This window comes from Diospyros lotus, chromosome 7 (genome assembly GCF_014633365.1).
Source record: "Diospyros lotus cultivar Yz01 chromosome 7, ASM1463336v1, whole genome shotgun sequence".
In the NCBI taxonomy this organism is placed as follows: domain Eukaryota; kingdom Viridiplantae; phylum Streptophyta; class Magnoliopsida; order Ericales; family Ebenaceae; genus Diospyros; species Diospyros lotus.
Genome location: NC_068344.1, coordinates 30,343,543 through 30,370,669, shown reverse-complemented (window position 1 = coordinate 30,370,669; position 27,127 = coordinate 30,343,543). Strand labels below are relative to the sequence as shown.

Here is a 27,127-nt window from a genome sequence, read left to right as displayed (position 1 = left end):
TGGGTTGGGAGGGAGACATAAGACATTTGCTTCACATCATGCTCCTGGTCTTATGTATCAAACAGCATACTATTTCTCTTTGCCTTACATAAATATTCCCTTATTTGCATTGAGCTTGCTCGCGTCAATTTGTCCAATGCGATCACGTAGGGAATAAGGTTCACGTTCTCTCTCTAATTTTAACGTTTTTAAATATTATGTTATCCGATACAAATAACATAATATAAAGCTTCAATCTACTGGTGACGTACAGTATCACGCCATATCAAGATTCAAATTTTCCACTTTTGTTTTTTAGAATTGAAAAGCATAAACAAGTCTTCAGAAGCTTGGTTGAGTAGATAGTGAGAGAATATAGAGGACGGTCCAGTTAACGGTCATGTTTCGTCCACTAATTTTAACGTCCATTATCTCAACGGACTCCCAATTTCCTTCTGGTATGTCGCCCAAAACTCTCTTCTCAGAAATTCGATTTCGATCAAACTGAGTTGCAAGAAATTCATTTCCCCTGATCAAATATTGTGTTGGGTCTGAATTTTTATATTTATTTTGCCCTGGATTTCGTCGAGTTCCAATGAATTGACGCAAGAAAGTTGCATTCTTGGCCACTCCACCTCATGGCCTCTTTCAATTTCTCCATTTCATTGGAGCCCAAGAACGTTGGCTCCACATTTGGCTCTTCCCAGTTGCTGGGTCAGCGTTCAATCTCTGCTTTTGTGGGTAATTTGCATATAACTGGCGTTTATCTCGACAGCCCTTTAGGCAAGCTCAAGAAAACTAGGGTTTCCCGGTTAGATACCGCGTTTTTGGAGATTCCAGGCTCAAAAGAAGCTGAAAATCCTGTTGGTTGTGCAAATAAGAATTTGGGCAATGAGGGTTTGGTTTTGGAAGACCTGAATTTGGCTAAGGAGTTTAGGAGGGGCAGGAGAAATGTGTGGAGAAGGTTTAGGGGTGTGAAGAGAGTGATTAGAGATGTGAATTTGGAGCTCTCTTCTAGAGGGAATCGTAGCGTGAGGGAACAAGAAAGTGAACCCATGTTTGTAAGTGAGAAAGGCAGTTTGGATTTTTTTGCCTTTGATGAAAATGTGTCTGATGCTGATATTGATGTTATTGCAGATGACTTGAGTTTGGAGCGTTGCAACCTTGTTTTGAAACAGCTAGAGAAGTGTAGTGATAGCAAAGCCGAAAAGTTTTTCGGGTGGATGAGAAGTAAGGGAAAGTTGAAGCAGAATGTAACTGCTTATAACTTGGCTCTTCGAATTGTTGGTAGGAAAGAGGACTGGGATCTGGCAGAGGCAATGATTCGAGAAATGACTAGTGACTCAGTTTGCGAACTGAATTTTCAGGTTTTTAACACACTTATTTATGCTTGTGCTAAAAGGGGGCATGTGGGTGTTTGTGGAAAGTGGTTTCATATGATGTTGGAGAATGGGGTTCGGCCTAATGAGGCTACTTTTGGCATGCTCATGAGTCTTTATCAGAAGGGTTGGAATGTTGAGGAGGCAGAGTTTGCATTTTCTCAAATGAGGAGTTTTGGACTTAGATGTCAGTCTGCGTACTCAGCAATGATCACAATCTATACCCGTTTGGGGTTATATGATAAAGCGGAGAAAGTTATTAGCTTCCTGGGAGAGGATGAAGTAATCTTGAATAAAGAGAATTGGTTGGTACTACTCAATGCATATAGTCAGCAAGGCAAAATGGAGGATGCTGAGCTGGTGTTGGTTTCGATGCAGGAAGCTGGGTTTTCGCCGAATGTAATAGCTTACAATACATTGATCACCGGATATGGCAAGATATCAAAAATGGAGGCTGCAAACCACCTATTCCAGAAGATGAGTAGCATTCAACTAGAGCCTGATGAAGCAACTTACAGGTCCATGGTTGAAGGGTGGGGTCGAGTCAACAATTACAGGGAGGCATGGAGGTATTACAAGGAACTCAAACGGGCAGGATTTAAACCCAACTCATCCAACCTCTACACCATGATCAATCTACAAGCTAAGCATGGGGATGAAAAGGGTGCCATTATGACACTAGAAGATATGATGAGGATGGGTTGCCCTCATGCTTCAGTCCTTGGTATTCTTTTGCAAGCCTATGAGAGAGCTGAAAGGCTTGATAAAGTGCCTCTGGTTCTGAGAGGTCCCTTTTATGAACGTGTTCTGAATAACCAGACATCATGCTCTATTCTGGTCGTGACTTATGTAAAACACTGCATGGCGGATGATGCAATAGAAGTTCTACAAGAAAAGAAGTGGAAAGATCGGGATTTTGAGGATAACTTATACCATCTTTTGATTTGCTCATGCAAGGACTTGGGTTGTCTCGAAGATGCTGTCAAGATATACTCACATATGCCAAAATCCGACGACAAGCCTAACTTGCACATTGTGTGCACAATGATAGACATTTATAGTGCCATGAATCTGTTCAGAGAAGCCGAGGACCTTTATCTGAAGTTAAAATCCTCGGATATAGCAATGGACATGATTGCATTTAGCATTGTAGTAAGAATGTTTGTTAAAGCTGGGAATTTGCAAGCTGCCTGCTCTGTTTTAGATGCGATGGGTAAGCAAAAGAACATTGCTCCAGACGTCTATCTTCTCCGAGATATGCTCCGCGTTTATCAAGAATGTAGCATGCTGGATAAGTTGGAAGAGATCTATTACAAAATCTCTAAGACCGGAATCACTTGGGATCAGGAAATGTACAATTGCGTCATAAACTGCTGCGCCCGTGCATTGCCAGTCGATGAGCTGTCAAGGCTGTTTGATGAGATGCTTCAGCGTGGTTTTGCACCTAATACCATTACCTTCAATGTTATGCTCCACGTTTATGGAAAATCCAGGCTCTTTAGAAAGGCTAGGAAGGTGTTCTGGCTGGCCAGAAAACAAGGCTTGGTTGATGTCATCTCTTATAATACTCTTATTGCAGCATACGGGCGAGACAAGAACTTAACGAACATGTCATCAACAGTCAGAAGTATGCAATTTGATGGATTTTCAGTTTCTCTTGAAGCCTATAATTGTATGTTGGATGCCTATGGGAAAGCAGGCCAGATGGAGAATTTTAGAAGAGTTGTGCAGAGAATGAGAGAATCAGGTTCAGGTTCTGATCACTATACCTACAATACTATGATCAATATATATGGAGAGAAAGGATGGATTGAGGAAGTTGCTAGCGTTCTAATGGAACTGAAAGAATCCGGTCTTGGACCTGATCTGTGTGGCTATAACACGCTGATAAAGGCGTATGGAGTAGCGGGAATGGTTGAAGAGGCTGTGGCTTTGGTGAAGGAAATGAGAGAAAATGGGATCGTACCCAACAGAGTAACCTACATTAACCTGATCACAGCGCTGCGAAAGAACGATAAGTTTTTAGAGGCTGTTAAGTGGTCCTTGTGGATGAAACAGATGGGTTTATGATGTTCATCAAACTAATTTATATGTATAGTTGCCTTCACTCAACAACAGACTTCACTTGGACTGGACATCTACAAATGCAGAATTGGTGAGTTTTTTCTTTTATTTTTCAGAAACTAATTCCCTAAACTTATTTATTTTTTTATGTATTCATCTTCATTCTGCTGCTTGCTCTGGTCTTATCTGATGATTAAGATTTAAAACCAACAAAAAGAAAGAGCCCTCACTTCTTATTTCAAGATACCCTTTTTCTAGAGCGTTATTTGAACATTTTCCTGTTCAAAGCTTCATTCTTATTAAATGATAGTCGTTTGAACATTTTTCCTCCCGTCATTTAAGTTTGTGCTTTATTTTTGTTTTTTGCAGGTTCTGGGGGCCTTCAGTATCCTCGCTTCTAAAAGATGGTTTCTATTGGATTTGCCTGAATAGTGATTGTGAAGGTTTTTGTCGGATACTTGCTCTATTGATCACAATAAACATCAGTTGTCCCAAGTCTGATACCCAGATTCCTCTCATGAAGCCTTGTAAATTGAGTCTCACATTATCCAAATTACCAAATGGTAATTCCCTCCTTTTACTACATCTGGCTGCCCAAAGCTAGCCCTGGTTTTTATTTTTTTATTTTTTACTTTGTCCCCTAGAACAAGGGGTTAAGTGTCTTGAGACTCTCATGTGCAGAATGAGTCTTGCCCAATTTGACACCGTTGCTCATTCCACACACGAGCCATTTAAGTTAGTATTAATAACTCTCGACAACTCATTAGTGATGGCATTATTAGCTTATAAAATTCTTAAACCCAGCTGCTTTAGAATCGGATGCAACTACACAAATCTTGTCCAAGACACGACAATTCAAATTAAGACCTTTAATCCATTCATTATTTAAGCCTAACTCTTAATGGCTACCGCCACTGGGGCGTGTTACTACTTGCCATGTCATCCATGATGTGAAATATGCTTGCAGCCGACTGCTTGATAGTACATGAAAAAATGACTGGTACCCGACTGCCTTCAAAGTAAATACAGTGTGATGCATGAGTGCTGTATTTGTTGCATCTAACAAAAGAAAAGTCGGTGAACAAACATAAATTACTTCAAAAGTTAAAAGGAAAAAAAATTAAGGACCTTAAATCTTTGTCAAATCAACCTAGCAACAATGGAAACATGATGTATGGGAATTGACAACAAAGAAGGGAAGAACATGTCCAGCAACGAAAAGAAAGAGTTCATTATTGTTGTCTATTATGCATTCATGGCAATTCTGCATTTGTATCTGTACCACAAACCACACAATGCACTTTATAAGCCAAGATTGTATGCTTGCAAACCAAAGACAAAACTATGCTCAAGTTACTGCAAAGCCTGGCAACATTTACATGGATAATCCAGAATACAAGTAGCACAATTGCAGCTTTCATGTATGTATGAAAGGCCATTATACTAGAATGAGTAACAACACAAACATACAGTCAATACTATTCAGATGTCTAAACGACTCATCATCATCCTGTTTGAAGGAGCAAGCAATGGAGAATACGAGGCAGATGGCTATATGTTCTCAAATCCAAATGCTACTGAAGGCTTCTTCAAGTGCCCGCTTCCTACTTAATTCAATGCTCCATCCTCCTGCCCTTCCACCTCTTTCTGCTCTAAGTTTCGTCATTTCTTCGTTATCATAGTCATAGCCTTGCATGTCAAGATTAGATCCAATGGGTACGGGCTGTGTTGGTCGTGGTTGGGCAATTGTACCCCCAGCAATTGCCGGGGCATAATGCCCCTGTGTGCTAGCACCAACCCCTCCTTGGGAGGTCATGGCCTGCCACATAATGAAAGCATGACTATGAGTTAATAAAGAACAAAGTTACTGCAAGAGAAATTCCTCGGACAAGCTCATTTATCCAAATACTACACTAATTTTAAGGAAGAAAAAGGGAAATATGGCATTTATCCACCATATATATGACCCTTATTTCCAAACTAGTCAGATTTCATCTGGTTGCAAGTTTGTAAAAATTGGGCTGAAAAAAGATCGTCCACATAATATGGTCTTTGAGAATACGGGATCCAAAAAAAGAAAGATAGAATATTAAAAGGTTTCACAAATGATGATGAAACCATAAACATAATCTAGTAGCGATACAGATCAGAATTTTCAAAGTCAACAGATCACATGCTCAAACAAAGGACAAGCAAATGTAAGAACACAAATCCACATCTTTTCAGGTAATGTACAAAGGAAAATGTAGGAGTATGTCCATACTAACGCCATCTACTGCTTCATCCAAGCCTCCAATAATTGACCGACTAGTTCCAAATTCATCCAGAATGCCATGATAATAATAGGAAAATGGGTAAATTACACTCAGCACCCTTGAGATTTGGCAAAAAGACAGACGCAACATTGACATTTGAGAAATGACAGTGACTTATCTTGATTTTATAACTCTAGCTACACTTTTCTCCCTTATCATTGTTAGAATCGCTAATGTGACAAAAATACTCTTGAATTTTCTCTCCCCCTTTATTCTCCTCTGTTTGGTGAACTAGCCAAAATTTCACAGTTTGTCGATCTCTCTCCCTCTCTCTGGTTCGATGATGGCTAAACCATCACTGAACCGAAGAGAGAGAGACCAAAAAAACAACCAAATTCTGGGTAGTTCATCATATGAGAAGAGAGGGAGGGGGAGAGAAAATGTATTGTCGTCATAATGAAATTTTAACATCAATGAAGCAACAATAGGGGAGAAAGTGTAGCTAGAGTTGAGAGTCACGGTTATTTCCCAAATGTTAGGGGTGTGTTTGTCTTTTGAGTGTAATTTTCCCTAGTAAAATACATCACTCCATAACTGGTTAAAGCATATACGGTACCAGTGGAATTTCCCATTCATTGGCGTATCTAAACTACTATGAAAAACCTAATCACCAACTATAAAGGAATTCAAGAACACAGGTTCATATAGCTCCATATTTGCGTTTTTGAATTCTGAGCATAACAGCTTCATCCATTGCTACACAGTAATATAAATTTCTTCCAGAGATAAAGTAACCCTATCCACACACATCTAATCACATGCAGTATCAGCAAACTAACTTGTCAGGCATCTAATCTAGAAGATATATAGGAGTGACTAACCCACTTATCCAGGAACTATCACTAGGTTTTCTTTTATAAGTTACACAATGACACATTTCTAGCCTCTCTTGTCCACTGATATTTAGGATCTTGCTACCAAGAGATGTTTAAGAAGTTCAGAGAGAAATACAAGAGCAACAACATACCAAGCATTTATCCCACTATGTGAGTTCAGCTTAAGAGAGATAAATAAACATGAAAAAAGAGAACCAACATCCTAAAGAAGAAAACAAAAGATAGAAGTGAAAATAATCTGCTCCAAAAAAAAAAAACTGCAACTAAACTGGTAATTCCAATCAAAACAGAAAGCTTCTTCACTTGTTTATTCAAAACTCAATCTTGAACAATTCTAAAAATTAAGAAAAGAACAACTTCATAACTTAATATACGAAATCCACTATATATCCAAAAAAATGTAATGGCACCAACAACCCATCTTTTCCCAGTAATTTTAAGCAAACAGGTTCGCAGATTTGCTGAACTCAGTTTCAAGAAAGCAGATATAAAAATTCAGTAGAAGTGAAAAACAAAATTTTAACATATTGGAACTTCTAGTCATTAAATCATCAGACCAATTCAATCATTTTGTTACTCATGTTGAGAAAATCCATGCAAATAACTGAAGACAGTCATCTTGTAGAACCTAATCAAAGATCAATCTTCAATCAGAGTTTCAATTCTAATCAGGTCCTTCAACATGGAGACCAGAGGGACCCCTAGATCAGAGAACCAGGAGGCTGATTTTGATTGAAGGACAACCATGGATCAGGAGTGTCAAATCAATATTGATACCTCTTAGATTCTTATGTCTTTTCATCTTTGGCTGATTTTGGTTGGCAGACCATGAGTGTCTACAATGGTTGCATCCTCTTGAGGCACTTTTTAATGCATATTTTATTATCAAAATATATTAAGTAGGAGAGGCATCTTTATCAATAACCGAAGGCAAAAAATAATAATGCACACACCGCATCACTATCAGGCTGGGCAGATTGTCCCTTGCTTGCAGCCAATGCTGCTGCATATTCTTCAGCCTGTCGAGATAATAATACAAATAAGAATAGTCTAAAGAGTATCTTGCAGAAAATGTCACAAAATTCACCACCTTTGGCAAGAAATGAGTTAGAAGAAATATTTTCAGGATTCATACAACAAATCCAGATAACTTGAAAACAAACCTTACGAGCTTGAGCATTCATTATCTGTTCAGCATTTTCTTTCTGGTACTGTGCAATTTTTGCTTCAATAGCAGGAACATCTATCCCTTCAATCAAGTTGAATACTGAAATGGAAAGCATTTTCTTCAGTAAGAAAGACACCATTTCATTACCAGAAGCAAATATAATGAAGCTCAGAGAAGCCAAAGGGTACAAAAAGAAAAGAACCTCCCACATTCCAAGAGGGGATAAAAAAAACCTAATAATAGAGTTGTCACAACTCAAGCGGATGGAAAAAGCCATATATATAGTAAGCAACACTTGTAGTCCAAGGAGAAAAGAATTTTTAATGAAAGGGAACTCTTATTATATAGAACTAATAAAAACTTACTCATGTCTTCCACTTCTTCCAAGTAATCATTGTAGTCTCTCAACGATGGGAAATCCTCTCCTCTTTTATTATATCTGTGGAATTGTTCATAACAGAAATGAATAATACAAACTACAGAAAGAATAAGGCTTTGAGTGCGTTAAAATACAGCTTGAAGGCATGGAACTCACTTGCACTTCATAAAACGTTAAACAATTTCGTTCCTAATTGTTCCAAATCAATCAATAGCCAAAAACTTCATCAACAGATAGTTCTAAACAGAACGAACTTGAATAACCAGCATAAGCAAACTATTTTACAATTAGCTGACAAAGAATGGGTCCTCCAAAGTTGGCCTTTTGTCTCCATGTAGATATAAACAAGAATCATAGAAAAGAAAGAAACAATTCATAATTGGCAACAGTAAATCCAATTCATAATGGGCTTCCATCATTTTCTTTTAACTTGAGCATAGAATTCCATAATCAAGTTCAATGAAATATTGTCATTTGTGAAACAAGGGCACCACTTTTCCTCAATCTTACATAAAATTCACCCCAGCTCTCCAACGCCATCCCTCCTTTCTTCCCTCGTATATACCCCACAAACCAAATGCCAGAATTCAATAATCTAATCTTCACAAATCCAAACAAGTTCACCCTTCTCGGAGCTTAATTTCCCACTGCCACCTTCTTGTAATTGCAACCAATCCCCAACAGTTTCTTAAACTACACTGTAGAGCCAAGCTCAACAAGTACAAAACCCTTAATTGAGAACAAAATATATGTATATAACATTTTCCACCGAAACTATTCAAACACACCCATGACATCTGTATATACAGATACAGAGAAGCATATACATACATATATATTGAATGTATATATAATACAGAAGGAAAGAAGGGAGTACATGTTAGCGATGCGCTTGCGGATGGCTACTTCCTTGGCGAAGGTATTGGTTCCGGAGGCAACCACCATGGTTGCCGCTTCGCCACAGAGTCTTCTCGCTCTCTCTCTCTCTCTCTCTCTCTCTCTCTCTCTCTCTTTGGGCCTCGATTTCAGACTACGAACCCATTCATTCATTCGTAAAAGCCCAGATTTAAGACTCTCTGTTTGCAACTCCTTCTCGGAGTCCAGGAAATTAATACAAAAAAAGTAAAATAAATTAACTTCTTATTTCTTTTTTTGATTTCTTTTCTCCTTCTCCCAATTTAAAGAAAAGCAAAAAATTGACTCTTTTCTCTCATTTTCTCTATAATAATTAGGATTCTGCTTAGCTTGCTTCCAAAACATAAATTAAATAATTGATAAGTGATATGTTAGGACTTAAAACAAAATGATATGCTGAAACAAATATCAATTGATCACGAATTCGATACTCAACTTAGACAATGACCAAAAATTCGCCTGTAATTTACTTTCTTTGTCGAAATCAAAAACACAAACGACGAAAAAATGCACAAGAATAATAATTCCAAGATTCTTGTTAACTTATTGAATCTTAATTTAAGACCCCATTAATTTGAAATTGGTTTGAGGTTGAAAAGCCAATAATAATAACATTGAATTAAATGAAAAATTTTAATATTTATCAACTGTACTCTAAAAATGGAAATAATGACCCCATTAATTAATTAATGTATCCAAACCCACCCTAACCCTTCGAGGTTAAGGCCTGTAAATGAAAATTTAAGGAGTGAAAGAATTGTGATTAAAATAACTTGATTTATTAACAAGAAGATATCTTCAATCAGAAAGTTAAAAGAGTAAAAATTATTAAATGCTCACTCTTAAGAAAGTGACCCCAGTTTTCGTTTTTATGTTTGTAGTTCTAAGAAAGTGGCCACTGCCCACTGGCCAGAAGAAATAATCACAAAAGTGACAGTGCACAATGAACTGAGGAATGGTAGATGTTTGGTTGCATCAAGTAATTAAATGTGTGATAAAGAAGCTTCTTTGTTCTTTCTTCTTCCATTTCAGGGAAGAAGTTTGAAGCCCCGCAATTATGAAGTAAAAAATAACGTCTTCAAGAGTCGCTGATTCTCTCGAATGCCGGCATAGAGCCTCCCGACAAGAAGGATTTTAAGAGTGTGAGGGCTTGCTTGGGTTTATGCAGGGGGACTTCATGGCCTGCTCCCCTCACTGTGACCAAAGTCAGGCCGGCGTACTCCTGCGTCCATCCTCCCACCTGTCCCCACACAGCATGATGAATGAATGTTAAGGATTTATTTGAAGATTTCTTCCCAACAAAATGAATGAGAAGCAAGCAGCTAGCAAGTGGTACCTGCCCGTCGTCATACCAAGCGCGCCATGGCCTTACGGTTGGAAGCTTGAGAGCGTTTATACTGTACCGGGTGGATGCAACTGGAATTACAGAATCTGTATCGCCACTGTCACGGAACAAATGAACCTTTTGTCATTTCAAGCTCTTTATTTTCCCCCCCTTTTGTCAATACATACAGATCATCTCTTGCTCCCGGGTTGGAATAAAAAGACTCAAATTTTAAGGTCAAGTTGGCGACTCTGTCGTATCTCTAGGGTTCACTGGACAAAATAGACTGACAATAGATAGAAAAGACCTAGGAATCAACCTCATGTCTGGTTTAGTGAATCAGGATTCATCCATACAATGGAAGTTCATTTCTTGCTTTAGTTGGAAAATACTAAAAAAAAATGACAACTTATGTCTCAGGGTAACAATGTGACTAATTATTCAAGTAAATGTTTATTAAGGACAAGGATTACTCTGATACTCTACAAAACTGGTTCAAGGATTCATCCATAGAGTGGAAGTTACTAAAAAATGAGAACTCTAAATTGCAGGGTGACAATGTCACTAATTAGTCATCTAAATATTTATCAAGGACAGGGATTACTCTGATGCTCAACCACAAACCTTTAGCTAATGCTTGTCACATACCCATATACCATCTCAATTTTACTTTTCTCAAGGGTATGATTGTAAATGGATTACACTCACTAAACATTAATGGCATTGTTTGCAGAGCTGAAGTGAATCAAATAACAAATAGGATCAAACAGGAATACGGGGCAACAAAGAACCGACAAAAACTATTGAAGGAAATAATTGGAGATTGACTGCAGTGGTAACAGTGGCGATGGTAAAATCTAAGAGTTGGTTTCTGGTAGCTTGAATACCGATGATTCAATTGATAGGCAAGCAAAATAAGAAGAGAATCAGAATAAACAAAACTCAACTGCCAGCAACAAAGTATGGCGCATACACTATATGATAATGAAAAGTTATGTTAAATATTGAAAGTACCTGAAAACCCAAATACGAAGTCCTGAATGGATAAGCTCACGGTAAACGTCGAGCACTGAGGTAGGGGAATCCTTCCAATTATTATTTACCAGATCACTGCAAAACATTAACAATGCGGTGGAATATCATCAAAACATGAATCCATGTCCACCTTGATGAGTCAAAAATAATTACTTACTGTAACATGGTACCATCCAAGAAAGCAAAAGAAACTTCAATTTATACTAGGAAATAAACAATGGCTGCTAGAGTTTAATGTTATCACCAGCCAACCCACGGAAGAAGGTGTGGGGAGTCCTTGTTGGCAGTGTTCGTGTGTGTTTAAATCCACAGAAAGTAAGAGAAATTTACAATTTATAAATACTAGATACAACATTGATTTATCATTGCCCATTGGATTTGGATGCTAAAAATGCCAGTATGGTAAGTAACAATTTGGTTAGATAGTCAAAGTAAGCTAGATACCACATAAGTTTACACACCAAATTCTATATCCAAATTTTTACAGAATTCTCCACTAGAAAGAATTATGCAGCACTGACATCTTGGTCATGTTTGAAGAAGACCAAAAGACACTTCTGTTAGGAGAGTTGATGAAATTAAACAATTAGTCAAAAAAAGAGGTAAGAAGCAGATCCAATAAGACTTCGGGAGAGACATTAAAATTTGATATGAAATATATGGACCTAAATAAAGATATAACAAAAGACAGAAATACATGGAAGTCTAGAATTCATATAGCCGACCCCACATAGTGGGATAAAAGCTGGATATGTTATTGTTGTTTGACATTTTTTAAAATATAAACCATTCTAATGAGCTATTTACTCAAAACAGATAAATCCAGGATTTCTAAATCATTCGGGTTAATAGCTATAAACATTTGCATAGTGCTATCCAGTTACATATCATGTGATGGCCATGAAAATGTAACTGCAAATATCAATTTGATCAGACAGTCAAAATTAGAACATAATCAGATAGTCAGGATCAGAATATATCTTTAATATCTACATTTGATCTAGGTACAGATTTGGTGGCTTCTGTATATGCTTCTTCCTCAACATGTTTTTAATGGTCTCCTCAAGATGGCCAACTTTCGCAAGACCCTCGTTTACATAAGGAACAACTTACACAACTCAAGCAATATTCAGTGTCGGGAAATTGTAGACTTCATGACAATAAAAATTAAGGATACGTGCATACATTATAGTCATTGACCAAAGTCGTGAAGACATGTATGATATGTATATGGCCAAAATATGCATGACATCAAAGTCACAAATGTACATTTATATAGTCACATACATGAATGGCACTATGGCCAAAATCATGAACCTTTCAAGTGTGCATCATTAATTTGTATACATATGGATAGTCTAGAGAACAGTGAATTCATAAGTAAAGATCAAGTTCATCTAATCTAGGAGGAAGTAGTTAAGATCTGATTAAGATGACTCTTAATGGGTAGGGTCATCTTAGCATTATATATGTGGGAGACCATTACACCTTCTCCACTTGAAGAGTGTGTGTTTGTAACACCCCGCATCGAGCGATAGGAAGGACCAGAACAATTTACCCTGATAGGCCTACGTGAACTTCCCAGTGGACCACCCATCCTTAAGCTTCTACAGCTCAAGCACGCTTAACCCGGGAATTCTTTACCTACATTCAGCCCAAAAGATATCCAGATAGTGTTATTTCCTTCCTTACACTATCCTCGATATATATTAACTTCTCTAAACTCTTGGATATTACATTCTCCCCCCCTTAAGCACATGACGTCCTCGTCATGTGACCTTACAACTGATCCCATATCTTCTCCCCTTTGAAGATTGTCATCCTAGAAACCTGCCAGAAGCCGCTCCTTGAACAGGCCCTCGAGCCCCGGCGCCACTCCCCGACCTCATCGGACTGCCTTCACCAAGAGTCGACTCTGATACCACCTGTAACATCCCACATCGAGCAATAGGAAGGATCAGAACAACTTACCCTGATGGGCCTACGCGAACTTCCCAAGCGGTCACCCATCCTTAAGCTTCCCTAACTCAAGCACGCTTAACTCGGGAATTCTTTACCTACATTCAGCCCAAAAAGTATCCAACTAGTGTTATTTTTTTCCTTACACTATCCTCGATATATACTAACTTCTCTGGGCTCTTGGGGTATTACAGTGTTCTTTCTATCATTGAACATAAAGATAAAGTGAGAGCAACATGAGAGAAGACACAAGTGCTTAATAAAGAGAGATATATACATTACCGATTATTGTGATTTTCGTGGTATAAAGGGTGATTATCTTATCAAATTCTTATACTTGTGCTAAAGAATGACATTGAGAGATGACTCAAAGAATGTAAATTCTTTATCATTTTTATGCAATTTACAAAATTTTACTTAAAATCCATATATTTTTTCCACTACTTATGAGATAAACATGTTACTTAAATGAGATGGTACCACTAATTACTAGTCAATTCATGAAAACACAATCAACAAGGGAATGGATTCAAGATGACCAGATAACTTATCCCTAAACTAGTTTGAGGTTGACGATTTAAACCAAGTGGAGTTACCTGCAAGTATCCCATTTAGATGGTGAATTTGCAGAGCGAACATGAAGTGCTTTTTGTACCTCTGGTTGATTGAAGTAGATAACTGAGTGCTTCTCAGTGCATGGATCATATGTACGGCCAACGGTACCAACCATCTATCAAACAAAAGTACACTTCATCCCTTAATGAGGTCTCAAAACTTCAATTGCATTCAGAAACCTTCATCCTAGTAATAAATTCAAGCTCAAAGAAAACCACATGCAATTATAACAGGTAAATGGAAGCTTAAATTATCTAGAGAACAGAAAAGTAAAGCACACAACCTTGGGTTATTTGATTTAAAGTCTAAAGTTACAAAAGGATTGAACAAGTGCCTTTCAAACACATTTTGTTATGCATCTCAATCACCAAACCAAATACTACCATTGAGCAACAGTATATGGTTCTATTTGTTTTTCCATTTTTGGTTTGTATTGCAGCTTCTTTTGATCATCATAATATTTTTTAGAAAATTCCCCAATTATTTGATTCCTGACTTTTTGGAAATATTGGTTATTTTGGTATAATGACAAAAAAAATTTCAAAATCTGAATGATATTCTTTTTTCTTTTCAAGTAAAAATCTGAATAATAATCGTGCTTAAAGTGGTTGTTCCAGACACTCACAAAGAAAGGAGGTACTTATTTCGAATTTGACCAATTGAGAAGTCAAAATGTTTTTTCGCTTACTTTGATGGTTAAAAAGTTCTTTTTATTTCCAGTTCCCATTCCCTGCCACCAGAAAGGGGAAAAAAAGAACCACATTCATGTGGAATTCTTTTCTAACCACCCATATAAATTTGTCGGAAAGCTAAAAACTTGATAAGCTAACACCATCAAACTAAAATCTGGCAAACGTGGAACAGAAAGGAAGGGTTAAAATACTTCAGGAGTTACTGAAAATTCTTGTAGAGTAAATAACATAAACTTTGAAATGGTTCATACCAAGAAGGATTGTGCAAATCTATTTGATTCAACTAGCCTAATGCAATGAACTTCCATGTTGCGTGAAAGAACTCATGAAGATCAAAATAGTCATTTATGAGTAACTTGAATAAACTGTTCAATATGTTCAGAAGGCCCATACGTACTCGCAATCTCTTCAAAAGTGGGCTTGACAATCTAAAGTTGGCAGTGCATGTAGGTGTGTAGATACTGTATGGATCTATATTTCCAACTTCTTCACTAGCAATATCAAGAATCTTATCACACTGCTCTGAGGAGTGTATAAATGGCTGGAAGTCACATAGAAGATTCAGCTGCTTGTATGTCTGGTCAGAAATCATACCAGTTGTCCACATAAACTCAAAAACTCCTAAATGATCATGTAAATCATCTGTCAAAGCATTACCAACCTGCATTACACATATATTAGTTTTTTATATCTTCATGTTGGAGAGGAACAAAGTAAAGAAACACTTCCAAGAAAAGCCCATACCATGTAACCTTTTAAATTTATTATTCTTTCCTGTTTTTCCAAGTTGTATCGCACAATGGCCTGGCTTAGCTGGGGAACATAATGTCCTGAGAGTAACACAGCATTCAAAGAGATTATATCAGTGATTCTATGAGGCTCCAGAAAATATTGGGAACAGATCAAGCCACTGGCAAGGTAGTAGTGCTCTTTTGGGGCATAAACATGCATCAAAATCTTCCCATGAATGTTTTACCATGTCTTGTACTTTTATTCAAACCTATACCTCCTTAAATGATAACGCCTAGATCAATGTCTAGAAGACCACAATTATGAGAACAAACTCTTTTCATTTGTTGCTAGATTGAGAAAAACCTTTCTAAGGTAAATTATTTAGTACTTATTTAATTGTTAGTTGTTTTTACAATATTTTCTACAGGGTCCAGGTGTGCATTCAGGTTCTTTCTACAGTCAAATCTCGATCCTGTCTTCTAAGAAATAAACATGTAAGACAGTAGTAATCAGACTAAGAATTGTCTATAAATATATATTGGTGAGTAATTGGCTAAGGGAGGCCAATAAATACAAGACAATTAGAAGGGTTTATAAAATAATACCAAAGCATAGTTGTTCAGGGGGAAAAGAAAGCATCCAAGCAAACAAAGAGAAGTACAGAGAGAAAAAGAAAACCTTTCTCACCTTTCTATTCTTTGTATCTGCTATTTTTATTTCTAATCTTTATATTATTTTTTAGGCTACCAGTTAAGAAAGCATATTTACCTTTCTCTCCTTTGCTTAAACTTTCCTTCGACCATTAAAATAAAAAGTACCAAAATTTTCTCTGTTGTCTACTTCTCTTCATTCAGTTTTTTGCTCCTCTTAATTTTTCTTCTCCTCTGTATTCTGCTGATTGAGTGCTAGTACCAAACTCAAGAACCAGAGTTTCTCTATATTGCCTAAAAGAGGTGGAGGGAGGTTCTGCAATTACAATGAATTAACAATTTATACAATATCAATTATACGCTTGAAGTTCTATACAACTTCTAATCTCAAGCCTTAGAGAATATGGCCATAGATAGAGATGATTAGAGGTCTAGAATTTCATGTAGCATAGTGACCCCACCCAATAGGATGAAGGCTTGTGAATGTTGCTGGTGTCATTTCTAATCTCCTTTTTAAATAAGTAAGATTATACCACTCAGAGAACTAGTTGGAGAGTAAATGAAGCTCAAAAGACTCAAACTCAGAACATCCAAGCTCACCAGTGCTACCACCTACCACTAGGCTACAACTGCAGTAGCGTGTCATTTCTAATTTCAAACCTTCCCCATCTTATTTTCCTATACTTTGAGATACATTAACCAGTTGCATATCTCTTCTACTTCATTTCTTCCCTTGTTTTGTGGCAACAATCAATATGCCATCTATATCTCATCTTTATCTATAAAACCATATGTTTCAAGTAACAATGAGAGAATATCTTAAAATACCACCAATTTTCACCACAGTATTCCTCAACAATTGTTAGCAAAGCGTCCCTTTCACAGTGAACTAACAAGCACCAACCTGCATAACTCTCTCCTGTGATGTAGAAGTCTCTTCCCTTATATTGGGGAAAACGCTTAAACCACTTTAGCAAAAACTCCAGAGAGTCAGAAGCTGCGACAAAAAGGACGAGAAATAAATGCCCAGTAACATGGCAATGTTAATAGATATTCGGAAGCAGGAGGGCAACAAATAGAAATGCTTAGGCACTACCGGTCCTTTTATCTCCATTGTTCAGCAAATCAGATGAAGTGTTTGAATATGAAAAACCAACTCCAACAGGGGAATCGAGAAATAGTATATTGGCAACTGCAAAATGATGAAGTAATTAAACACTTACTAAAAATCACAAGAATAAGTGTATGCAGTTATACTGTTACTGGAAAGCCAATATTCATAATCAATACTCTGCGGATAAATTACTCAGACATGGTTCAGTCAAACACTCAAGGAAAGAAAAAACACAAATATGAAAGACATTGTAGAAAATACAAGCTTATGGAAAATAAAAAATTGCATTACCAATAACATGTATAAAAAATTGCAATACCAAAACTAATGATGTGATACTGCTATATATACTACAAGTCCTCGTCAAAGGGAAAACTAACATGTCTTGTGCCTATTGGATGTGATTATGTGTGACTTCATGCAGGCCCATAATGAATCCTAAAAACACATTAGCCATTACACTTTATGATGGTCACTTTGTAATCACTTCTCATCAAACAGGAGATAACTTTTGGATTTGCAGGTGGGAAACAATGTCCCACCATAAGTTGCTAATCAGATACATGAGATTTATGATTTCCAAGCACTTTCAGAGGAAAACAGGCAATATATTAGATATATTTTATTGCAGTAGAATGACACAATTCCTGCAACGAAATTGCTTCTCAGCACATGATCATGAATCATAGGAGAGTGTAGAAAACAGTCAATGCTTTTGTTCTAATCTTAATATAAGGAAAAATGATAATAGCTTATAATACCTTGATTCCAAGCATGAGGGTTCAGATATAGAGTCTTCCCATCTTTCTCAATGTGAAAAGGTCCGATTTCCTCAGCCATCCCATAGGCAATTGAAGAACATCCAGGCCCTAAAAGAAACAGAAACTGGCTCAGCAGACATATTTAATAATATTAGATAATGACATCAACTACATGGCACAGCCAAAAAATTATATCCTAACATATCACGCGAATGAGGAGAGAAGAATTGAAATTTCTAGAATTCTCATCAAACTACTCACCTATTTAACCAATCAAGTTAAGAATTGCATGCTCTATACATCATATGTATATAAATTAATGGATGCGCACAAGTACATGGAACCCTGCAAGCAATTGCTCGCACATATAGACATGCAATACATGCATAAATACACAAAAGCAAGGATATAACCATATTTAAATACGCAGATAAATCACACATATACTTACAACCTTTATTCGAATAGGCCTTTTACATAAGGTACAATATAAGGTATAATAAATACACCGTGTTATACAAGGTTGACTTACTACCCCTAGTTTTTAGAGTAATGCTCTTCATCTAGACTGGAGACGGATCTCCAGTCTACATGAATAGCATTATTCTAGTTTTTAGGCTCAAACATTTTCTATTGGTCTTAAAACAAACTAGTAGTATTTAAGCGCATGGGATAGAAAACTCGTTCAAATGTATAAAATGAAATAAATTCATGCACAAACATATCAAGAGGAACAGAGAAATAGAGGGACGAAGCAATATAGGACCTTCCAAGTTCCAAAATCCAAACAAGATAACTCAGCCATAGACATACACAACCAAAAGAAAAAAAAAAGTTGTATTTATAAGTGAAAGATTCACCTCCATTGAGCCAAAGAACCAGAGGCTTGGAAGAAGGATCATCAGCAGCCTCAGTGAACCAATAAAACAGGTTCCTCCCAGATTCCTCGTTGACCGTGACATACCCAGAATAGTGTGCAAATCCCACATCAAAGTTCTGGCCTGGAAGCGATATAACTCTGTCCAGCTGCTGCTGGGTGTGTGGATCTGAAGAGAAACTGGCATCACAACTGCCATTAATGATGCTTTTGATGAAAATATGCAAACAAATCAGAAGACCCCATTTCAAATTGAGCATCTTAATGGGGATTTAGTGAAGGCTACAGAAGAGGGATAGGGTTTCAGGGATTGATTGGGAGGTGAAATATATGAACTTGGTGGAGATATATGCATGTATATGTATAAATTGATGGGTTCTTGCAGGGGAAAAGCACTTTGGGGGACAATATTATATATGTTAAAAAATGATAACTGTTTCGTTTGCTTTGTTTGTTGTGCTGACGTTGGTGGGGAAACTTTCCTTTACGTGGGGGCACCCATAAACAGGTTCTCTATCTTTACAAGATTAGCCAATTTGTATTATCATTTGGTAAAGATGATTATGCATCAGTTGTGAAGAAAAGCCTAGATTTATATGGATTGTAGAGCCCTGAAGTGCCTATTTCTTTCTAATTAATCCATACAATCTAATCATGCATTTAACTTGTTATCAAAAATAGAAGTGAAATTAATCCCCCACCTTGCCCAGTCCCTCCGTCTCTCGTGTTCTCGATTTTGGTAGAACAGGTAAATTACAAGTGGAGACTTTGTCTCGCTGCGTAAAATAATAAATTGAATCCATAACTTAGTAGTAAAAATTTCAATTTATTATAACCTAACAACTTTAATAAATTAGTAAAAAATACCATTCTAACAGAATATGAGGCGGGGTGGGCATCGGATTAGCATGTATATAATTGTCATGAAACCCCAAAACATTAGAAGCATAAAAAATCCAAATGGAAAAAAAGATAGCAAAAGCTACCCAACCTTGGGGGCAACATTTATAACATTACTGGAATCATTGCTCATGTGTGATCTTCCGTCGCTCATGCTCTCGATTTCGACAGACTAGGTAAATTGTAAGTGAAGACTTTGTCTCACTATACAGAGCAAAGAATTGAACCCACAACCTATTGATACGAATCCCAACTTATCGTAATTCAATCACTTGACCTATGCTCAAGGGGCAACATTTATAACATTTTTGAGATTACTGCTCTTGCACGGTTCCCCGCTGCTCATGTCCTCGATTTCGACTGACGAGATAAATCGCAGATAAAGACTTTATCTCACTGCGTAGGACAAGGAGACTTATGACCTATTGATACAAATTCCATCTTATCATGATCCAACCACTTAATCTATACCCTAAGAACAATATTTATAACATTCTAGTTTGATATGAATACAGACTATCTATTTTTTTTTTTGTAATTAAGCTATTCTAAATTCATATCAAATTAACCTCAACTTTACATTACACGGGACATTCTAAAAATTTATAAAATTCCTTAACAATTATTTGTCTGGGAGATAAATTTTATAAATTATAAGATTACATATTATAATTTAGTAAAATTTTAAGAATACCAATAAATATACTCAAATTTAACACCGTGCAAAAACTTTTAATGAAAAAATATAGATAGAAATCTCTCATCCCACTGTCATTTTGAGATATTTAATACCAAAGTCAATGTTCAAGCAAAGAAAAGAACAAAATAGTTTAGAAGGGCCAAAGATACTTCCCTGTGTAACATTAAAAGTTTTTCACTTGTGAAATTTCTGTTGTCTTGTTTCCCTTTTGCTGTAGTAGCCAAAAAGGGGTAAAGATTGCTTCCATCTCTCTTTCTTTTTGCTGTTTGATGATTTGTACTGAGGCATTGTGTCCGTCAGACTCTGCATTGCATGTAAGTGGTACTTGAAGAGTGAATTAGTAATGCATTCTTCAATTGGCATCTGAATGGGCAATGATTCAGCCGTGTTGATGGGCATGCTTGTGGACTAAGACAAGAGATCTCAATCCTCTAGCCCACAGGCCTGGGACAACAGAAACGCCCCCTCATTGCCGGGCTTGAACAAGCATTCCCCAGACCAAGCCTCTGGCAGGATTGTGGCATTTTTTGTTCTGATAACGATACCAAAGGTGTTGATCAATCGGATTGATTTACATGTTATTATGATAATACTTATGGAGTGAAAAATGTTGCTCAAAAAACATAGGTATTTGGAAAAGGATGCAAATACCCAAATGATCGATATATTTTAAAGCTTTACAAAATAATTTTTTAAGATTATATGTGGCTTCTCTAATCTTAATGTGTAAGCATTAATTTTTAATATGTGAGTATTGTAAAGAAAAATCAGATTGAGGTTTGATTAGGTTGAGTTTGGAGTCTAAAATCTAGACAATAATATCAAAAGTTTATAATCTAAAATTTATAGAAACCAAAATACTCAAAAGCATAGCGAGCACAAGCAAAAAGCACCTAAATAAACTATATAAGTTTGATATTATTTATATAGTATTCTTATTTCGTTGGTATAAGAATACTATAAAAATAGCATTTTTCTTGCAACTCACTTCCCTGACATCATTGCACAAGAACCTTGAAATATGAAAAGAAAGAAACCAGCAAAAAGCAAAGCAAAGTTGAGAAACAATAGCAGCCTTATCCTGTTGCTAAAAGAAAACAAACGAAACGTATGGCCATGACATGAACTTGTAGATCCACACCTCTGCTTCCATTCTGGGCCACTAGAATTCTTGCTGATGTATTATTCCCGATATGGGCAACGAGACATTAAGCCCCCAAAAAGTAACAAAACGGAGGCATGGCCAATTCGACAAGTTGCCGTTCAGGTTCGGCGGTGGCGGGTGGCGAGGCGGTGGTGGTCCTCACCGTATGTTTGGTTGCAGCGGCGCTATCAGCAGCTTAACCACGTGGTCCAATTATTACGATGTGATTGACGATTTGACACTGCAGTCCCTGGTGGGGGCTGTTGCGGCCGTAGAGGTCCGATTCAATCAATTTGTTATACTTGTTTGCGTCAAGACTAAGGTTTATGTAAAAATTATTAATTAAAAATATTTGATTACAATTTTATTTCTTTTATGAAACTCCCTCTCCAAACCCACCCTCATCTGTCTCTTCCCTGTCTCCTCTCCCTCTCTCCCTCTTTCCCTACCTCTCCCTATTGCTACCATCATCGAAGAATAGAGAGATCCTATAGCACGGCCAGGCAAACACAAAGCGTCGATGAGAACAGCATCGTTATTCCCTCTAATCGAGACTTGGAGAATAAGAAGGCACCAGAAGAAGGAGAGGAGATAAATGAGACATCCGTCAACTAGATTTTCGACTCCAATGAGGTGTTGCCATGGAATGACCAACTCACTTTCAAAGCATTCATGATAAGCTTCGCTGCCCATCTCTCTCTCTCTCTCCCCCCAACTCCCAAACCTAGTTATGCTCCCTACCTCCCCCTATCGTAGATTGCAGCGGCCATCGCCGTCGCTGCCCATCATCGATGGCCGCTGTAACCACCGATGGGCGATCTTCATTGCTCTTCATTGGTGGGCGATGGTAGAAGAGGAAGTAACTATGTGGTTCCATGGAAAATGAAATCCAACCCCTCATGGAAAAATCAATTCTAACAAAAAAGAGAATTGAGGGTTACGTGACTGCAATATGAAAAATATTTTTCATAAAAAATTTGGTCAATCAAACACTTCAAAAACTAGAATTTGGATGAAAAATTATTATTTTTCATGAAAAAAATAGCCAATCAAATAGGCCCAAGAGCCAAACCCAAGGGAAATTTTATGGAATTCACATTTTTGTACAATATAAAAGAGTAATTTACATGATATAAAAAATATATTATCTTTCATGTTTTATATTTTTTTTGTCATACATTAACATTAATTTTTTTGTTACTTAATATATCAATTACATTATATAAAATATTATTTTGTGTTACATAAGATCTTAATGTCCTTAAATACCATAAAAGTTCTCAAATAACTATACCTATAAGGATGTGATTCTATGCATAATGTGACATGTACGAGACCAAATTTCTTATTTGTCGCCTAGATTTTTATCACTTCTTCGAAGATGACTAAGAACAATATTTGTTAGAACCGAGGTATTAATTGTTTACCATTGCCAATAAATCCAAACTAGATAGAATTTATTATTGTTATGCTCCCCTAGGTATAAAATGCCAAGCACCTCTAATTAAGTAGGTATAAAATGCCAAGCACCTCTAATCCAAGCACCTCACCCTTATTATTGTCATATTATAATTATTCTATGCATATTTTTAACTTAATCATTTGAATCTTCTCCTAGACACCTTATGATAACTTTCTATATGGTTATAAGTTCATAATTAGTGCCATCATATGTTATTAAGATAAAATCTGTTAACTCAATGAATCAGTTAATGATAATACAACTTTTAAATGGACAAAATATCTCTTGGATCAAAAACTCTAAAATATAACTTACCACACTCACATGAATATAAATTTTACAAGGAATAACTTATAATAGTCTCTTGAAGTTATCTAAGTAGTTTTTAAAGTGATGGGCGATCTGGATTCTCAAATTCGAATTCACTCATTGCGCAACTATTATGAATCAAATTCAAATTTATTTTCCATGTTAAAAGTTGTGGGACCGAGAATACCGCAAGAAAAGACATTCCAATGAATAAGCTATAATATTATTAAATTAAACATTCTCATGCTTTGTTCGCATGTCAGATCTACTAAACATTAGCTTTGTTATTACATATTGATATTTATCACTAACTAAAAGGAATGCCTTAGAGGGAGGTTGTCACTACATGAGGCAATGACAAGGCATAATTGTTTGAGAGAAAATCTCTCATACTACTCCTCGAGAGAGTAACACAATTAGGTGAATGTGATGCAATGCTTGACATGATGGATATACTCGGGTGAATTTTATTCTTGGGGGAGAGTTTTTTCTATCAAAAGAAATATATTTCTTTCGATAGAATAGGCTACAACACTTTTTAATTTAAGTTACATATATAATATTGATATATTCATCAAGTCTTCTATTAAACTTGGATAAAGTAACATTCACAATTTTTTCTTATTTATTTTATCAAAAAGATAATGATCAACGTGAGTATCGCAGTCATTAACTCAGAAGGGCTGCTTGAAATTTGGATAATTAACATATTATTTTTATTTATATATTTTAAGTTTTTCCGAATAATTTCTAAAGTTGACAATATTCAGTGCTCGTTGATGTTTGGATTCCGAGAAAATAAAGCTGCCAAAATTTATTTGGAGGGGGGACCATGGTCGGCATGGCAGCAACACCAAACAGAGCTTATAATAATAATAAGACAACAACCAAGGCCTTGTTTGTTTGGTTGGTAACGTTTATTAAAATAAATAATATAAAATATTATATAAGGTTAAAATATTTTTTAAATTAATATACAAAATAAGATAACAACCAAGGCCTTGTTTGTTTGGTTGGCAATGTTTGTTAAAATAAACAATACAAGATATTATATAAGGTTAAAATATTTTTAAATCAATATATAAAATGATGAAGATGTGATTTGAAATAATTTTAATATTTTTATTAAATTATTTATTAACTTTTTAAAAATGTATTGTGAATTGTATTTTTATTTTCATATATTTGTTAAAATATATATCATGAATATCAAGATAAGGATTTTTTTTTAAATCAAAATATCCATATTCCCAGATTCATTTAAATTTGTTTGTGACGAAGGCAACAACGACACGCGAAGTAGGTTGTGGCGAAGGCAACGGTGGCAGGTGAATCAGATAAGGTTGTTAAAATTGAAATTTTAAGTGAGATCGAATGAGAATTCATAAAATTGAATCGTAAAATTTTAAAAATAATTAAAAATATCTTTTATTTTATATAAATATATATTTATAATGATATAATTTATTTAAAAAATAATATTATTTAATTATTACAACCTTATTAATATTCCTTATTATTAATTTCAATAGCATGCACCACCTATGACACCAAGTAATCAGAGTTGTTACCAACTTATGGTAACGATGGCATCGAGCACCAATTGTGTTGCACTGAGAAGAATGGCGGGGAATGACGTTCATGTTGCATGGAGAGGAATGGTGGCACTGAGCATCGATGGCAACACGATTTCACGAACTCACAGTGACACTACATTGATTTGTGTGTGAATCGAGTCAATCAACAACAGCAAAAAGTAAGAGTCAATCAATGATGGCAGAAGATGAATATAGTCAATTGATGGTGGCACTAAACACCAAGCAATTGTCCGACAAGGGAGAACGACGGCAAAAATAGATTTGACCTGAGGGATTTATCGCAAAGCACTTTGTAGATGGAAACCCTGAATTTAGATTACAAAAGCTTAATAATCTATAAGAACATTCGATTTCGTCTCTAAGTTTCCAACAAGTAAAAAAAAAATCATTGAAATCGTGATTTCAACGATTTTAATTATTTAAATCACGATTAACTCTGATTTTATTTCAATTTCAATTTTATAATCACATTAAATTGTTTAGAGATATTTGACACGTAAAATTGTACGTGTAGGATTGAAATTTTGACAACAATGGAAATAGGCTACGACAGAGGTGACGACAACACTCATATGAGTCATTTTTCTTATTTGTAAAATCTTAAATAAATTTATTTAGAAGAGATAAAGATAATTTTATATGTAAAATTCCAGATCCCACGCAACTTGTAAAATGATCATTATGAAATTCATAATATTTGGGCCCTTGCTTCTCGTATAGTTGTTCTTAAAATTCTATCTAAGGAAATTCTATCTTGTGTATTAATGACACTTGATTTATATTGAACTAGGTTGCATCAATACAATTACATTTGAGAAATTTTATTTACACATCAAATCTCATATAGCTATTTTTGTCAATCTTTTATGATCAGAATAAATTTTACACGAGAGATTTTATCTTACATCTCATGTATTTGAGCAACACTTATCCAATTTATCTTCTCACTTAAATTATATGAGATTAGGACTATAAGTGAATAGACTCGAAACTTAGCTTGATTAAAATGCATTCAAGTTTGTTAACAATATTAGATTTGATTTTTAAGCTTGTTTAATAAGGAGGCATTTGTTAAAATGAACAAGGTAAGAAACATCAAGATAAGATTGAAATGCTTTTCGAATCAAGATATGGAATGATCAAAATAAGGCTGTAAAGTATTTTAAGATTTTTATCAGTTTGTTTGTTAAATTTTTTAAAATTCACTGATAATTGTATTTTTTTTCTTTTTATGTGTTTGTTAATATATATGATAAACACTAAAATAATATTTTTTTATTAAAATATCTCTATTACCAAATTGATTCAAAATTATTTGTTAACATCAACAACAAATTTACGATTAATACGAATTGTCAAAAAAATTAAAAATAATGTTAAATCCATATTCAAAAATAGATTTAAAAAGAGTTGAAAAGTAAAAACAATTATTGTTGAAATTACAATAATTCCACCTAGATAATTAAAAATGGGCAAAATATATTTTCATAATAGATAATAAAATATAAAATTGAATAAAATAATTTAAAAATTGGTAAAAGGAATTATATTAGTTAATAAGATATATATAGAGGGAGAGAAATTTAAATTTTAAAAATTGATAAGAAGAATAATGCCATTTAAATTTTAAAAATTATCAAAACATATGACAATTTAAAAATGTATTAAATAATATTAATTATAGAATAAGTTCTTTTAATAAATTTAAAATTTTAAACTATATTAAATAACATTAACTATTTTATAAGGGATATATAGGTAATTAAGTTTTATTTGCAAAATGTCAAATAAATTTATTTGATGGGAGAGATTAGATAAATTTATCTTAAAAGAATTAAATAAGAGATCATGTGATAACTTTTTTGGATATGGCCAAATAAGTTTAATAAACACATTAAAAATGCCAAATAACTGAAATATTTTTTATATATGACATTTTCTTATCTTATTTAACAAATACCCCTTAAATGAGTTCAACTTGAGTTTGTGAACAAGCTTAATTTTTAAGGTGTTTGGCCCGTTTAGACTCATGTACAAATTCATTAGAGGGTCATTTATAAGGTTGTTTATAAAATTATTTTGAGTTTATTTTAAAATATTATATATTCTTATAAATAAAAATTTTTGTTGTGATATTATTTAATATTTAAAAATATATCAACATATATTAATTTTATACGATCTACAAAAACATGCCCATATGTTCTACAAAAATAAGTC

The 27,127-nt window shown here is 35.2% G+C and overlaps 3 protein-coding genes across 3 annotated transcripts; 1 reads left to right on the top strand and 2 right to left on the bottom strand.

The window, feature by feature from the left end:
* The first annotated feature begins 275 nt into the window (after nt 1-275).
* Nucleotides 276-4,229, top strand: LOC127806148 (pentatricopeptide repeat-containing protein At4g30825, chloroplastic). The gene is made up of 2 exons (XM_052343234.1): nt 276-3,513; nt 3,792-4,229. The coding sequence occupies exon 1, from the start codon at nt 618-620 to the stop codon at nt 3,426-3,428; it is 2,811 nt and encodes a 936-aa protein (XP_052199194.1). The 5' UTR covers nt 276-617; the 3' UTR covers nt 3,429-3,513; nt 3,792-4,229.
* A 398-nt stretch (nt 4,230-4,627) lies between these two features.
* On the bottom strand, nt 4,628-9,170 carry LOC127806150 (uncharacterized). The gene is made up of 5 exons (XM_052343237.1): nt 8,998-9,170; nt 8,107-8,180; nt 7,737-7,840; nt 7,527-7,592; nt 4,628-5,241 (listed from the first exon to the last, which is right to left on the bottom strand). The coding sequence occupies exons 1-5, from the start codon at nt 9,168-9,170 to the stop codon at nt 4,984-4,986; spliced, it is 675 nt and encodes a 224-aa protein (XP_052199197.1). The 3' UTR covers nt 4,628-4,983.
* Nucleotides 8,995-19,213, bottom strand: LOC127806149 (serine carboxypeptidase II-2). Its single transcript, XM_052343235.1, has 10 exons — nt 18,778-19,213; nt 17,918-18,025; nt 17,139-17,234; nt 16,947-17,039; nt 15,405-15,490; nt 15,058-15,321; nt 13,950-14,083; nt 11,374-11,469; nt 10,372-10,477; nt 8,995-10,275 (listed from the first exon to the last, which is right to left on the bottom strand). Exons 1-10 carry the CDS (start codon nt 19,052-19,054, stop codon nt 10,114-10,116), a joined length of 1,422 nt encoding a protein of 473 aa, XP_052199195.1. The 5' UTR covers nt 19,055-19,213; the 3' UTR covers nt 8,995-10,113.
* Nucleotides 19,214-27,127: the final 7,914 nt, after the last annotated feature.